The sequence below is a fragment of the Protopterus annectens genome, chromosome 12.part0, assembly GCF_019279795.1.
Source record: "Protopterus annectens isolate FY-2018-M chromosome 12.part0, PAN1.0, whole genome shotgun sequence".
NCBI lineage: Eukaryota > Metazoa > Chordata > Ceratodontiformes > Protopteridae > Protopterus > Protopterus annectens.
Window position 1 is genome coordinate 1,149,442,829 of NC_056746.1, and position 16,646 is coordinate 1,149,459,474.

General features: G+C 35.3%; 1 protein-coding gene across 1 annotated transcript in view; it reads right to left on the bottom strand.

Annotated features, from left to right (window-relative positions):
- The window catches only part of LOC122817039 (myosin-7-like), a 206,537-nt gene that overhangs the window by 162,384 nt on the left and 27,507 nt on the right, over positions 1-16,646 (bottom strand). Inside the window, exons 7-11 of the mRNA XM_044090174.1 lie at positions 8,701-8,797; positions 5,102-5,128; positions 3,031-3,123; positions 2,379-2,442; positions 2,181-2,279 (exon numbers count right to left, since the gene is read on the bottom strand). Coding sequence (XP_043946109.1) covers positions 2,181-2,279; positions 2,379-2,442; positions 3,031-3,123; positions 5,102-5,128; positions 8,701-8,797 — 380 coding nt within the window. The remainder of the gene's footprint in view (positions 1-2,180; positions 2,280-2,378; positions 2,443-3,030; positions 3,124-5,101; positions 5,129-8,700; positions 8,798-16,646) is intronic.

Sequence of the window (16,646 nt, forward strand, 5' to 3'; positions counted from 1 at the left end):
TAAGGTAGTACAGGGATTTAAGCTAGTATAGGGATATTTACCCACCATAAAAATATTACTTTGAATTCTACCTTAAAGTTCTTTCAGATTCAAGTAGATTTTGAACTTGTCTAGTGTATTAAAATCAAATACTATACCATTTAAGCATAAACTCATTGTGAATGCTGACTATGAAAATACACTAGATTTATAAAAAAGTTGAAATTCCCCTTTTCCTCTGATACTGTGACCTCAGCGCTAATTATATTAGGTCAGAAGATACAGGGCAAACAATGCTCATTTTGGGATATGTAGGGAACCAAAGGCCACATTGAAAAATGTGACTTTGAATTTCATTTCACTTTTCTTTAATTGAAGTGCAATTCATAATTCAAACTCTTGTCTTTCTTAGCAATATAAATGAATCCCCATCTTCTCGTAAGTTCAGAAATGCTTCAACACATTGCACTCACAGAAAGAGCAACGATAGCATGCACATGACTGGAAAGGAAAATACAGCAAAGTAGAAAATCAAATAACAAGAACTGTAGGTAAAACCCTGAAAATTGTCTTTAGTCTACAAATATTACCAGTGAACAGTTGCGCAAAAAGGCAAATAGCTCAATATATGTGTGATTGCACTGTAGAAGAGAAGGAAGGGGTGACAGCTGAAGTCTGAGGAAATGCCAGACATGAACATGGACAGAAAAGAGAAATGGAGCCACTAGCTGTACAGGGAGTTGAGCAAGAAAGAAGGAGCTAGATGAGACAAAATTCAAACTATTTCTCACATTCTGAGAATGCTGTCTGCATTTAGAATGCTTTAGTGGCTAAAGTAAATTATTCTTTCAGCTCTCACTGACATATCACAGAAATGTATAGCACATTAAAGATCACATCTGTAGCCTGTCTCTGTGGTGCAGAGGAACATTGCCCTAACTGCAGCTCAACTGACCACGGATTGTCTGGTGTCCCTAACACTGGAGGAACCAGGCAGACAAGGAGAGATGTATAGCCTGCCCACCTCTTTCATGGGTGGGTGGGGTTCAGGGTTGTGCACACTCAAAGGCACACTAGGAGGTGCGAGCTCCCTCATGGAGACTGAAGAAACCACTGCTTGTGCTCCAGTAGGAGAGGCAGGGATTGCCCTTTACCAAATGGAGGGGGGTCTCCTCTATTGTCAACAAGACATCTGCAACAACTGGAAAGGCTGCAAAAATACCTCACAAAGATTATTACTGGCCTCAAACAGATGCCTTACGCAGACTGTCTCAAAAAACTCCAGCTTTACTCCGTCGCATATCGCCTACTCAGAGGCGATCTCTGCCTAACATACAAAGCTATGTCAAACCCAGAGCTGTTGGACATGCTTCACTTAAAGAAATCCCAATCCCTCCGAGTTAAACGCTCTAGGGACCTAAACCTTGTCACCACAATAAACAGAACATGCTGGAGGGATAGATTCCTGTCCCAGAGAATTCCCATACTCTGGAACAGACTACCTATCTTTGTCAAACAAAGCTCCTCATTAGCACTCTTCAAGAAAAATCTTGATGACTGGATGGGTAATAGGAAATTCACCCTGGGGATCACTTCTGTGGTTCTGCTTGACAGGGGCACAGGAAAATAATTTTCTTGGGTGACGAAAGCCAGGGTACCTTTTTGGCTAGGCTTGTATAGGCCCTAGGGCCAATAGCCTAGTACCTACCTATGAACCTATGAACCCATTGCACACCCCTTCCTGACACTGTGGCTCTTAAGATGTTTATTCATTCAGTAATGTTATAAAAATAAATGACATTATATGAATATGCAGAGAATGTGGTAGAATGAGGTAGAGTAGTGAGTATTATGGTTCACTAAAATATTAATTTGCATAATAGACAAAGCTTTTTACAGCACTTAAAAGGTAAACTGTATATAAAAATAAAAAATATGATGTATGTATGTATCAGTTACCCATTAGATGAAACAATGCTACAATAAACCATGACAGACCAAAATTATCACTGAATAACTTCACACTGGATTCTTGTTAAAGCAGATATAGAAACAGTTACATAAATATGACAAGTTTTATTATTCCCATTACATACTATTCATTGTAGCCCTACAAATGGTGAGAAACTAATGCCCCAAACTGCATCTGTTTATTTATATGAGCAGGATTGCTAGGATCCATTTTATAAGAATTCTGTTACCTTGCAGTTCAGGCTTCTTCCCTGACAAGATCTGGTAATACACATGGTAGCTCCTCTCACCAGGCTGCTGGAAAATTACTCTGGATTTTTCCAGAAGGTCTGCATATAAAGAAAACATGTGGTATTTTTAATAGTGGTTCAAATTTTGAATGCTTTTTCTAAAGAAATCTGAAATTATTTTTCAAAGTTTTAACTCACAAATATCGATGTCTGCTGAAGCCAGTTTGCCTGTGTGGCCAAAATGAATTCTTATAAATTTGCCCTGGAAAAAAATCACATAACTATTATACACAGGTTGCATCCATCATTGTGTATTTGAACAGTTACTGCCTTGCACAGTGTACTACATTTGTACATGATATAACATCTGCTTTGGGTTTTGTGTGTCAATCTTTTTCATATTTAAAGTGTGTCCAGATGAGTGAAAAAAAACACAGAAATGGATTTTGTGGGAGATTACAGCTGTGAATTATCTATTATTTTCAGGCAAGCAATAAAACTAACTGAGCAACCATGGGAAGGTTGCAGCCAATCATCGGCATGCTATGGCTAAACAGGTACAACTGAGCATCATGAAGTATCGATTCCACTGATTAAACACTTCTTGAAATGTACTATATGAATATAATCTAATAAATTGAATTTCATGCAGAAATATTTCCTATTATTGGTGCTGTAAAAACCCTTTATTCTTTCAGGAATTTTTTGGAGATTCTTTAATGAAAAACACTGATTATTAAAAAATGTCACTTTTGTCTGGTGTTGCCCATTATTCTACCTGAAGATATATATTTCATCAGGCTGTACATGATACTATCATATTATTATAGTACCCGCATCCTGTACTTACAAAACGTGAGGAGTTGTCATTTCTCAGAGTCTTAGCATTTCCAAAGGCTTCCATTGCTGGATTCGCTTCAATAATCTGATCTTCAAGGGTACCCTGTTGTTAAAATAATAAATGGTTTAAATTATTGAGCACTAGTCAATGAAATGCAATACATACTGACCTGAAGAACATTAAACTTTTTCTTATGACTTAGTTAATGTAGTAGGAGGCTGATAGCAGGCAACACTGCTGCAGGAAAGAGGAGCAAAACTCAGACACCACAGTAAGGCTAACCAGAGATCATACACAGCACAGCAGGTAGGTGAAATTCTGATGTCCAAGGAGGGAACCATCTCCCCCTCCCCCCAGAAAAATAAGGTTTGTGTCAATTACCAGAGAATGATACCTGACTTATAGGGTGCTGGCATGAGGTATAGCCAAGTGACCTGCAGTTATGATAAGGTTTAGCATGCCATACGATATACTTTGGCAGGTTGGTTCACATAATTTTACAATTCCAATGTACAATTTTACGGTATTACAATGTATTCTTCCACAAATATCAAAGGAACAAAACCTTGGGTAGGTTATTTAGTCTATGCCAGTTTTACCGCCTGAAGGAAATGTGCTAACAACACCCACTGTGACTTAGAAAGTAGACTAAGAAAACTGATATGTATAGTATGAAGGGGAAACTTTTCAACACAGAGTTATTTATTAGTCACCATTTCAGTAAAAGTGCCTGTCTGTCTGTTATTGTGCCTTATATATATTTGTTTGTATCAGCCATTTGTATAAAATACTTAGGACTCATAGTCAGTTCAAGGCTACTAAGATGAATGTGTTCAAGTCTTCATAGACTTTATACCCCACCAGCCTATATCCAGGAATGGAGTGAGACTGTTCACCTTTCTCAAATGCCAACTTAAACTGAAATATTCTAAGTATAAAATGGAAAATCTGTAATCCTGAACAATTCCATAACTGCCATACTCATTACTGACCAGACCAGCATAACAAAAAGTAATGTCCATAATTTCACGAATAGCATCTCTATGGATTCAAACTATATTTAATGTTGACATTTCCAAGTCATCTATGGAAAACTCTGCATGACTATATTTACTTATTTTTCATATTTGTTGGATTGGGGGGCATTCTCCACTAGCATTAGATCTCCAAGTCCTCCTGCTAATGTACTGTACTTACCTCATTTATAGTCCTGTTGGGTGACAAAATGTGGGTGTCAGGAACCATCACCCTACAGATTGAGCCTTTTTTCACTATATACTATGTCTTACCCATAACATCTAAGTTACATATCATGCAACAGCACAGAACTCACTGCACACACATGTATGCAGGGTAACTGTCTGCCTACTGTTGCCCCCCCAGCACCCATCAGTAGTAGCCCTCTTTCTCCAAGACATGACAACAGGCCTTTGGCTGCTCGTTTCACTGTCTTTACTGCATCCCATCACTCCAGCAGCTTGGTCACTAATGACACAGTTGGATTTTTTACCCATGCTGCATCTAGCTGGTCATATTTTATCAACATAAATTAAATAACTAACATTAAAGGGTAACATATGAACTAGTACAAATGTGCACAACTTGATAAGAAACAAAACCTGACTTAAAAACCTAATAGGTGTTTGAGGCTAATCTCTCAAAATGTGGACTTCCTGTGCAATTTCATGTTAACAAGGTGACGTGGCTATGGTGTGGAAGAAGTGGTCTCTGACGTTATCCAGGACAGAAAGTCATAAATAAATATAATTTTATGTTTTTGTTGCCCTCCTCTCCTTCTGTTCTGTAATTATCTTATATGCTATGCAGATAACTGTCTCAAAGATATAGTAATACCATTTAGAAACATACACAGTATGAATCTACAAAATAAACAGGTAAAATAGCCTTGACCAGTCATCGTTTTTATGTTTTCAGTGGGTAAAATATACTGACAAATATAAGTATGAAACTGATTTTGATGTTTTTTTTTGTAAGAAAAGGGTTTGCAAGATAAAACTAATGTCATCTTCCACAAACTGCAGCTTAAACAAATACAAATTTTGCAGAAAGTAATACCTACCCCAGTTTTTGTAGCTGGTCCTTGTGCCTGTAAAGGAACACAATACCTTTTAGTTATGTACAATCTGATAACAGTTCTTCACAGGGTATCTTGGGTAGCAAAGTGAGTGAGCTGTTCCCTATGTCTCTATAGCTTAGAGTTGTAGGTCAAAACAGGGGTGCATAAGAGAATGGTCAATACTGCATGCAAGGACAGATCAGGCTAGGAGAAAAGCACTAATAAATAAATAAATAGGAAAATGAAGTTAGAAGCAGCAGTGAAAGTGGCAGCAGATACAACAAAGGAAGATTATTTGAAGAGGATAGCACTATGAAGGAAGATTTATTTACACAAGAGACATAAACTCAAATGTAATACAGACCTAGTACAGTAATTTAAGGGTAAAGGTAACTAGAAAGGGGGCAAATGATAACCTTCTTGGTAAAAGTAACTAGAAAGGGGCAGATGATAACCTTCTCTACACAATTTTAGTATAAGGGAATCTGTGTTGTATGCATCTCCCCCATGCTGCAAATGTGTATTTTCTAAGATTACAACAAAGTCCTAAACAATAAAACCAGTGGTAGTAATGACCCACCCACAAACAAAAGACAGTAATTATACAATATCTTTTAGTCCCGATGTTAACCCTGGTTAAGTGAGTTTGGTAAACATTTCTAGGCAGTCTATAAGTTTTACAACAATACTGGTTAGGGAGAACTGTCCTCACACATCAAGCTGTCCTTTTCAACATAAGTAAGTTCACTTATAAAGGGAGTGCTTTAATATTCACACTGATTTCAGGCACAGTTGTCTTCACATGCATTCTTTTCCCTGCTTTATTTTTCTGCAGTCTTGTTGAAATTTACTTTTAAGTAACTATTTAAAAATGAGCACACTTACACGGTATACTAACTGCTTCTTATTGCTGTGGGCGTAAAACGTGAGAGACATAGTCTGTTTTGTCTAAGTAGCACCATATAACATTCTTCAGTTACATAGACACAGCTAACCTTGCCCTTAAAATTGCTTGGGTCAGAAATATTAAACTCTTTCAGCATAGTTAAAAGGACTAGAACAGATACAGCTAAAAGAATTATGAAATAGGATAATAACATTACAGTCAGAAAGGGATGGAGTATCATGGAAGATATATTACAAATGTATGGACAAGAGAAACAAGGACTTGGGAGTTTAGTTTGTTGCTAAGGACGTATAAATAAGTTTATTGATACTCTTCTTAGCACTTGTATATTAATTTGTTAAGGAGGACACAAGTCAGTAAAGAAGGTGCAACATGACAGATGTTTACAGTTCCTCAAGATATGAACTGCAAAAGTAACACATATATCTTCTGCATACCTTACACTATCACAGCTGTTAATCTAAAATGCACTAGAGCATAGTTTACTCTAAAATGGCTGTCAATCTAAAATGGTAAGACTTTAATGGCTGTCATTTTAGTCTTCCAAGAAAGCAAAACAATGGATAAAATCATCCCAGGATGGTTAGAAGCTTAAAGGGAATGATCTACTGTTAAAAGCTAGAAACTTTGACAGGAAGACAGGAAATGATATGGTATACAACACAATGAAAGGAACTTGTAAAGGAGGTAACCAAAATAGAAAGATAGAATGGAGCATAACTTGTAACTAGAAGGGAACTGCTTTACTATACATACGAGGAAATACTTTTTCACAAATAAAATTATGGACAGATGGAAGAAACTCCCCAATGTGGTGCGACACAAACCCAGTGAGGTCTTCAAAAGTTCTTTGAGCAGAAGGCATGGCAGTGGCAATCAGGAAGAAAGGCAGCTGTGAACTGTCTATCTAGCCATCTGATCTCCTCTTTCTCCATATATTTATGTGTATAACACACACACACACTCATACATATACATCTCAGGTTGACAGCCATAGCTCCTAAGTTCTCAAGATGAGTGTTCAAATTAGCTACAGTTCAGCAGTACAAAATAATCTGTGTGCACCTGTATTATTATTAGTGACACCTCCCTGCATAAATTTACCATTCTTTTTTTGCTCAGCAGATTTGATTAGTTACACCTAAGACTTATTTTGCTTCAGGATCAACTGAATACCATTTAGGAGAAACTTTAAATTAATGATTTATTTATTATTTTGACAATTTATTTTTAAATTCAGAACTAGTTGCTGGATTATTTAAAAGATGGTAGGATTAACAAAACTGTACTCAGTACATCCATACTAGTGGGATATAGAAACCATGACTTTAAGAAACAGTAGTCAGAATTAAAGGAGAAATTGCTAAACATTTGTAGTGATTATATAATGAAACTGAAAATAAACACTTGTTTTGTTTGTTTTTGAATATTTACCAGGAAGCAATCTTCTCTGATAATTTCAAAACCAGATTGCTCCTGATGCTTAGGGAAACTATAATATGAGAGCAACAAGTAAATCCACAAAAAACAATAGAATAGCAAATTTGTAGAGCGTAATATGACAATAGATGTAACAAAAAAGGTATTTAACAGCATGGTACGGAATAAATGTTGAACAAAAAAGTTAATTATGTAAGAATAAGGATAAGGTTGCCAAAATGGTAGCAGATTAACCAGAAAACACACAAAAATGGTTAATCATATTAGATATGCAAAAGTGACTCAAAGGAGAATGTGACCAAGAATATTAAAAAAGGGTGAAAACAGAACAAAAAGCATGGTGTAAGTTGTTTTTGTGTAGACCGCCAGCAGGGTATAGGTGTATTCTGGAAAAAAGGCAAAAAAAAAAATGCTCAGACAGTCCAAAGCTTAGTTTATCAAAATAGTAAAAAAAAAAAGCATTTGCAAAAAGGAAAAAAAAAAAGCTAGGGGAAGATTTTAGCATCATATAATAATAATAAGAAAGAAAAGGTAAAAGCAAAAAAAAAAAACAGGAAAAAAATGTAAGCAAGGCTTAAATTTATTATGAAACATTACCACATGAGCTTTATGATTTAGCCACAAGAATAAAATAAAAAAAAAATTGAAATGTTAGCTGGCTTACTGGCAAAGTAATGTTAGCAACCCATGTTCATTGACAGGGCCCAAAAAAGTGAAGGTCAAGTGGGTAGGATTCAGAAGTACTGTCTGAATATTGCATGACTGTTCCTATTTTATCAGGAAATAGTCTGCTACATAATTATTTCCTGGAAGAGACCTCAGTGATAGCGTATGTACACAGGTCTCATGGAGCTATTGCTTGTATGTGAAGTCATTGTCTGTTTGTTCCTGAAATAGGACATCAAAACTTTTGGAAGGCAAAATCAGATCACCCTTATATTGCATCCTAAAGAACCACAGCACAACCACGGTCAATAATGGTGGGATGGAGAGCTTGTGGTAGGCAATATGTCGTAATAGATGTGCAGAAGTGTTAAAAAGGTCAAGAAAAAAATCAAGAAGTGTTGCAAAAGTTAAGGTACATCAATGTAAAATATTTCTCTTGTGGCTTTTTTTTAAGTGGTTCAAAATTATTATCGTCAGTAGCCAGAAAAATGAAACATTTCAAGCCCTGCTTATAACAAAAAGTTAAAAACAAAAATTCGTATATGAAAAAAGAAAAAAGTAAAAGACAAAAAGCAGATGCAGGTCTTACTCCTTTTTTGCCTGATGCTTCCCCCAGCGCAGCAACAATGGCAAAGTACTGAATCACACGTTTCGTGTTTACAGTTTTGCCAGCACCAGATTCTCCGCTTTGGTTAGCAGAAAATGCATCAAAACCAAGAAAAGAAGAAGAAAAACATGAAACAGTCACATAAGAAAACTTGAAACAGTGTTAAAAAGTGAAGCAAAAAAAAAAAAAAGCAAAACAAAAAAACAAACAGATTATTTCAGTATAACTGGACATTCTGGATGTGCTATACAAAATGTACCTGCACTGTTAATTAAACTAACAAAAAATATTGACATATTACTTTTTCAAGCAAAAAGAAACACAAGTAAAACAGGCTGCATCAATTAGGGGAAAATATATATTTTTTGTCTATGGTAGTTTTGTAAAATAGTCTTTGTTGCTATAGCTGACAACTTTACTTTCAGTGAAATCTATTCCGGACAACTGTGTCTGGGACATCTTGACTAAGCAAACTGGCATTTGTTCAGTTATAACTAATCCTGTTAACCAGCACAGTCTTATGTATATTAATATAGATGGGACAAAATCTGTAACCTATGAACCAAAGGTTTTCAACTTCCAAGATTGTAGCATAATTACGCCACTGATAGCAGTCACTGCATGTTGGTCTCAAACTGCTGCAACTTTCTGAGGTACTGTACATTTTTACCACAAAAACTGGGTTGCTCAGATAAGCAAAGTCCTGAACCACAAAAAATCACAAACACAAGAAGCAAAACATAAAAAAATGGTTTAAAGAGCACCACAGTAAACATCCTTTCTTGCTTCTTGCATGCTGCATATTTTTCTCTCTTGTACTTTTGTTGTTTTGATCTGGCTTGCTCTGTTGTACAGGTACCTATCCACCTGTAAGATGCATTTAAGGAATCCCATCATCTAGCTGAGTGGGTACTTTTCAAGTGTACTCAGGAAGTAGCCTCTCTAATCCTGGTAATACTAAAACAGGGGCTCTCTAAGGCTCTATCCTTGGCACTCTGCTGTTTTCCCTTTTTATCAGTGACCTAATTAATGACCTCTCTTACCTCAATATTTTTAAGTACACTGATGACCTATTGCTACTCAAGTCTGGTAAGAACAGCACCTCCCTTTTGTAAAATCTACAATCAAGTTTAACTAAACAATATACCACTGAGCACAAAATAATAGACTGCTAATCAACACTCTCAAAACCAATCTCCTGGTCTTTGGAACCCCACAAAAACTACCAAAAATCTACATTTACTAGTATTTTGGACCTAAGAGGTAACCTTCTATGCCTGGCAACAAAACAAAAATATATTGTAATACAGTTAGACCCCACATTCTCTATAGCTAAGTACACTGACAAAATCATTAATAAAACCTTTACCAGCTAAGGCTGCTCTATAAAATCCCACACCTTCCCATAGCTCTCAGCCTCACATATCCAAAATGTGGACCATTTCCTCTCATAATGTAGAACAAATGGTCAATATTTGGAACACATACTAACATTTTACTAACAACTTGAACCATGAAGCTCACAGGATGGTTAAAATTAGTTAATTTATATTTCTAAAACATTATTTTGATGAATTAATATGACTCAGAATTATTTACCATGGATATTAACAAAAAGGTTCTTAGCAATGAATGTATGACAGACCCTTTCAATGAGGAACATTGAGGAACACGGACATTTTATGACTCACAATGAGGAACGTTCCTCTTTATGAGGTACACTTGAGAGGTATGAACCTCTCTATTCCCTCAGCACTTAGTACCTTACCAAGAAATACCCTTCTCCCCAAAACTGAATCCCAACTCCCATTAACAACTTACCACTCTAGTATTAACATACACACAATACACACAGCATAAACAAAATTGGCAGATTTGCTATGCTTGAAAACCTGCAAACTCATCATTACATGCTTTTTGAATTCTTTAACTGGCTGCCTGTTGATGATGTAATCACGCCACTGTTTAGTTTGCAGCTCTATAAAATAATAAACATTGGACACTGTCCACCATTAAAACAAAGTTTCATATTACAACACAAAACTATGTACTAAGGAATAATCAGGAAGAAGCCCTAACATAATCAGACTTCACTTCAAAACATCCACAGGAGAAGGGGCATTATCTAAGCTGGGCCCTGACACCTGGAATCTACTACCAGCAGAAGTGAGAGTGAAAGATACCCCAGAATTGTTTAAAGCTAAACAGAAAGAGCATTTATTGACAGAATCTAAATGATATTGCTACAAAGAAAAGTGCCAGTCATAAAACCCCATGCTCTAATGATATATATTTTCTGTATTGCCTCAAACGAAGTATCATTAACTGAATGGAATTAGATCTATATGCAACTGTACATATACATAGGTCTAAACAAATTGGACTATTTTACTTTGTTAACTAGTTTATTCTTCTCTTAATGTCACCTATGTATGCTTGTGGCCTGGTAGCCCAGGCATGGCTGAAAAGGGTCTATTAAAAAGTCTGGTAATCAAATAGGATGAAGTAAATAAATAAATACTTGTGCTAGTAGTTGAGGAGTGAGAAAGTAGCTGTTTGTGCTTACATTCAAGGTGATTTTCAACCCTTGTTTATTCTAGATGCCATCTGCATGAAATGACAGTCTCGCTGACGCACATCATATTCACAGCTCTTTATGGTGGTCTTCCTTCTGAATGCTTCCACTGAACTACCTCTTAACATATACCATGCAATGATAGCTATCAGTCATAACAGGAGCTCAGAAGCTACCCTTAGGTATGCCCATTTCATTGTTTTCCTAACTCATTTAAAAGTCCTGGAAACACTAGTATCTACCTGTCATCCTCTTAGCACAAGAAATCCGAACAAAGTCTAAAATAATGGGGGGGGGGGAGAGAAGGGCCCCAAAATTGGGTCAGATTTTAAATATTGATCTTAATAGACACAGAAAGTAGCTAGAATAACAGGAATTGTGTTAGCATGCATTTTCTGAAGGATATGACATCTGAAACTTAAATGTCTGTTATTATGTAGTGACTCCAATCCTCAGTGATTTGAGAGAATACCATATACTTCATGAGAAACAGAACAAAAATGTGATGCAAAAATCTGGACATTCTGTGAAAATCTGTACAGTCAAGAGGTATGATCCAGAAATGCATAACTAGAAGATGGAATTCAAATACATCACCATCTATGGAAGGCTTTTTTGCTTAACTAAGGAGTTCAGTTTTGATGGAAATCAAAATTCAAGAACTAAGGATTTATCCTAGGCCATTGGTAAACAATCCATGGAGAAATGTTTTATCATTGATGGACACTTTGCACTAACAACAGATATACTCTGATAACTATATATTGTCACATTTGTACAGTAAATGGGAACATTGAATATTATTACTGATGTCAGGCTGACTGTAAATAGTGTATATAGTTGTTTAAAAGTTATATATAATATAGTATAAACATTTTTATAATATTTTTTATTTTTATAATATTATTTGAAAATAAAAACTATAGAAATAGAAGAGGTAAGGAAATGCTACTGACCCACAAAAGACAACTTTTTAATGACCAGGAAAACAACATACAATTTTATTTTTCTAGAACTTATTTTTAAGGTAGCACCTGAATTACAGAAGGAGTTTTGTATTATATGCCTTACATGACACTATTACAAAAGCAGCAATAATACTTAAACAATGAATAACAATATTAATTGATAGTAGTTGGTAAGATGGTGGCAGTGTGAGTGGTCAGGTAAATGTGCTGCTCCACTCTGCAAACTTGATGTATCCAGCTGAATCCAAGGAATGCTCTCTTTATACAACTGCTTTGAATGGCCCAAAGACTGTTGTGTAAATGTAATTTGTGGCTTTGGCACTTGTAGACGCTATGAATTAAGTACAATTTGAAGTGTCTGCTATGCTACTTCTGAGCTGATGGAGTGATACTGCACATGCTTGCTGCAAAAGTGAACCAGATCAGTTTGTGAGAATAAAAAAATGTACAAAAGTTAAAAGGGATTACCAACAGTAGATTAGCAGCCATCTAATCAAATCTAAAGCCTGGGAAACAAATATCCTCTGTAGTTTTCTACATGGGCCATATAATTTGTGGCAATTAGATCGATCACGGCATTATTTAGGTTTTCATTTCTATGAGCAATGTAGTCTGTCATATATACAACTACACATTAAAAGGAAAAATGTATTTGTTTTATTTATATGGTGCATTATGCTAGTTTAATATTGCATTCACCATATTAAAGGCTGACCACTTTGACTGCAGTAAAGGGCTCATGGATGGATGGATGGCTGGATGGATAAACTGGTTTATTAATTCCAAAGTTCATTTCAACCTTTAGGTAGGAGTCTCTATAAGCAATAACTGATGAGCAGGTGTGTGTATTTGAGGATTTACCCACAGTTGGTGTGGTTGGATCACAAGGGCAAAACCTGAATGATTAAACAAAGCCAACTATGGGTAAATTCTCATATATCCACACACACACATACCACGAATCGGTTATTGCTATTATACAATTATTTTATTTAAGAAAGAAATGTATAATGGCACTGTTGTGTTCTTTCTCATTGTTTCCTGTTCTTTTGTGTTTGTTGATATGCTTCTCATGCGTATGGGACTTACACTGCGATGTTTGCACAGGATATCAGTGTGCTGTTCAATAGAAGCTAAGCAGAATCTCTGTTTATTATTATTATTATTATTATTATTATTATTATTAAATTTGGCTAGTTCAGATGTACAAGAGTCTGCCGAGATAGCACAGAAATACAAGGAAAATAACGTACATTTCTTTAGTTTTGCAGAATGTTTTCAGTGTTCCTTGTATTTGCTCTGCCTTCCATATGTACCTCAACCTCTTAGTTCAAGAAATGTGGACGGAGTCTTAATTAATGGGGCACAAAGGCCTCCGCAGCATACATGAATAGAAAAACGTCTGGCCTGTCAGTTGTACTTTAGTGGCCAGACATTCTTCTGTTGCTATATGTTCACTTTACAATGGGCAGACCGGTTAGTCTGTCCAATCAGCATGCTCGTTTTTGAATAAAAATGGCCCATCACTGTATAACTGTTTATAGTTAACAGATAATGCCATGTGACAAAGTGGCAGCTGGAATATTATAGTTTATTTTATTAATACAGTAGTTTGTTAAATTAGCAAGCTGTTGATGGAATGTACCGGCTGGAATGTAATGTATGATGACTGTAGCAGCGGTTGATTGTAGGCAGCGGCGGTTACAGTGATGAAAAATAAGAACTATTTAGATGCTGTTGATCTTCGGCTGGCTCTTTACTGTTGCTGTGTTGTTTAAATTTTTACTGCTACATGTTGTTGTGTTGTTGTGCTGTAATGTTTTGTTACTGTGCATGAGCTTGGAGGAACGTAATTTTGTTCAGCTGTACTCTGTATGGTTGAATGCCAATAAAGTTTGCTTTGCTTTGCAATCATTGGCAACCTTAGTTTGACTTTTCTAGGTTATAGTCCTTTTTTGTGTCACACTTTTTTTTCTTTTCTTCATGATGAGGCTATATGTGGTTTTCGTCAGTATATTAGAACAACCTATCTTATCTAGTACTTTTCTTATTATACCTTTGCAATTTGTATATTATAAAAATGTGACAAGAAAAATGTTTAGTTATCTATACAGTTTTATTCAACGAAGAGCAGAGCAGATATGACTCATATATCACTGATACTTCTTGCAAACAAAAAAGGCTTTTCTGCTGTATAGACTTTTGTTAAAGGAAAGAGTGTTGGTATTGTTGGTTGGATGTTAGTATATTGTTATCAACTAGCCTCATGAGTATTTACTGTATTATACCCAAGGTAGGAGGGGCTACCAATTGATTTATTTTATACACTCCCAACAAACTCAAGATCAAAATCATATGTAAGGTTAGTGTACTTTTCATATTATGGCAGAGATATTCAAGTTTCATAATTTTTTAATGCTTCTTTGATCCAGAGATGGGGAGACAAGTAGACCTTTCCTATTTTCACTTCAACTATTTATGATTAAATTACGTCATAGTCCATAAAGAAGACATTACAGTTAAACATATCATATTGGAATTTTTAATGGCATCTGCATGATTGTAAAAAGAAAACATTTTTGACACTTGTTTTACAGTATATAAACTAATAAATACTTTATACAAGACATGCATACATATGGATCACATTTTATGGCTTATAAATACAAATGACTATCATACATATTTACTTCTGAGGTCACGATTAATAGTTGTGGAGTGGCTACTGTAATTAAGAAGCATTTTCCATTCAAAATAATGCAAACTAAAATAGATAGTGAAATGAGATATATAACTGAACAAGAAAGCCCTTTCTTAACTCGCCTCTTTATTCTATCCTCAGTGTGTGTTGTCTGTGGTGATAGATCAGGAGTTTGTCCTATAATATCCATGATTTCATCCTGGGTCATGACTGGAACTACTGGGTTACTTGTTTGATTATGAGCTGTCTTCTGCAATTTATAACAAAACAGAATCACAACTGTTACAGTATTTAATAGAATCACATGATTTTTTTTACCCATGCTGCTCTCTTCATACCTCAAACAAAGATTTTACCTTTTCTTAATGGCATTCAAATCATGGTCAATAACCGGTATTGTTTCTTTTATCTAAACCCTTACATAGATCTGAACTTAAGATTGAAGTGGAACTTGGATAATTTGTAGATAAATCAGTAATATGGCTTAGGGAATGGTCGATTTGTACATCGCCACTCTGATTGGAGAAGGAACATTCTCCAGCAGGGTGTTAATGTTTAGGCAATGGCCACTGAAAAACCAGTCTGTCACTTCACTGCAGCATATTACGATGCTGTGAAGCTTGGAAAATTAAAATCCAAATGGCTGCCTTTTATTTACACTTACTAAACAACTCATTGCTATTCAGTGAGCGCACAATTAAAATAGTAAAAAAAGAAAAAACTGTGTGTGTGTGCCTTAAAAAATAAATACCTACATATCTTAATATCTTACATTTCTGATGTAAAATATTTCCTCCAGCAAAAAATATACTAAAGCATGTTTGATTCATTAGGCAAAGAAACTATTTTATATCAGAAATATATAAAAATATGTATAATATTTAGAAAGAAAACAAATGCAAAATAATTTTGCAGATAGCCCATTCTGTAAGACTAGTAATGCCCAAGAGTGTGTGCATTATTGTGGAATTACCACATGTCCAGGGGTGGTCTCAGGCCTCAGAACACCCTTGGGCATGCATTAATTTCACAGTAAAACACACCCTGTCTGGCTTTATTACTTGCTTAAATTCAGTATTCTGACCACTATGTTATCAGCTTTGAACTGGAGATTAAGTCCACACTTCCTTAATGAAAATGATATAATAAAACACATAATTATTATAATCTGTAATAATTTTGATTAAAGTGTAGATAACTGAATCCCATATGATATTGCATGGGCAGCTTTAAATGTTACGTTTAGGGACCTTCTTGATAGTAAGGCAGCATATCGCAGGTAAAAGTAGATATGAAAAACATCTCCACTCTAGATTCTATATCAGAGCACCAAAATAGTGTCTTTTCATGGATGGATAAAGAAATCTTGCATCATTGGATATTCTATCACTTTTATTCCTGCTGAGTGTCTTTGCTTTATTTGTGCCATTAGATGCATGACCTATATTTTTAATTTGCTGCTGATGTTATCTACTCTATTTATATGACCCTATTTAACAAGAACACTTTATGTAATTTTTGATAATCTGAGTTAAGGACAATTGTAAATGTTTTCTCTGCAGTGAAGTAATTCATCATGTTTGCTTAAATTATTTTTAGTTAATAAAATATGATTATTGAAATAAAATATTTGTCGATAAAGCAAGGTCTTTAGGTAGTGTATTATTAAATATTAGGGTTATTA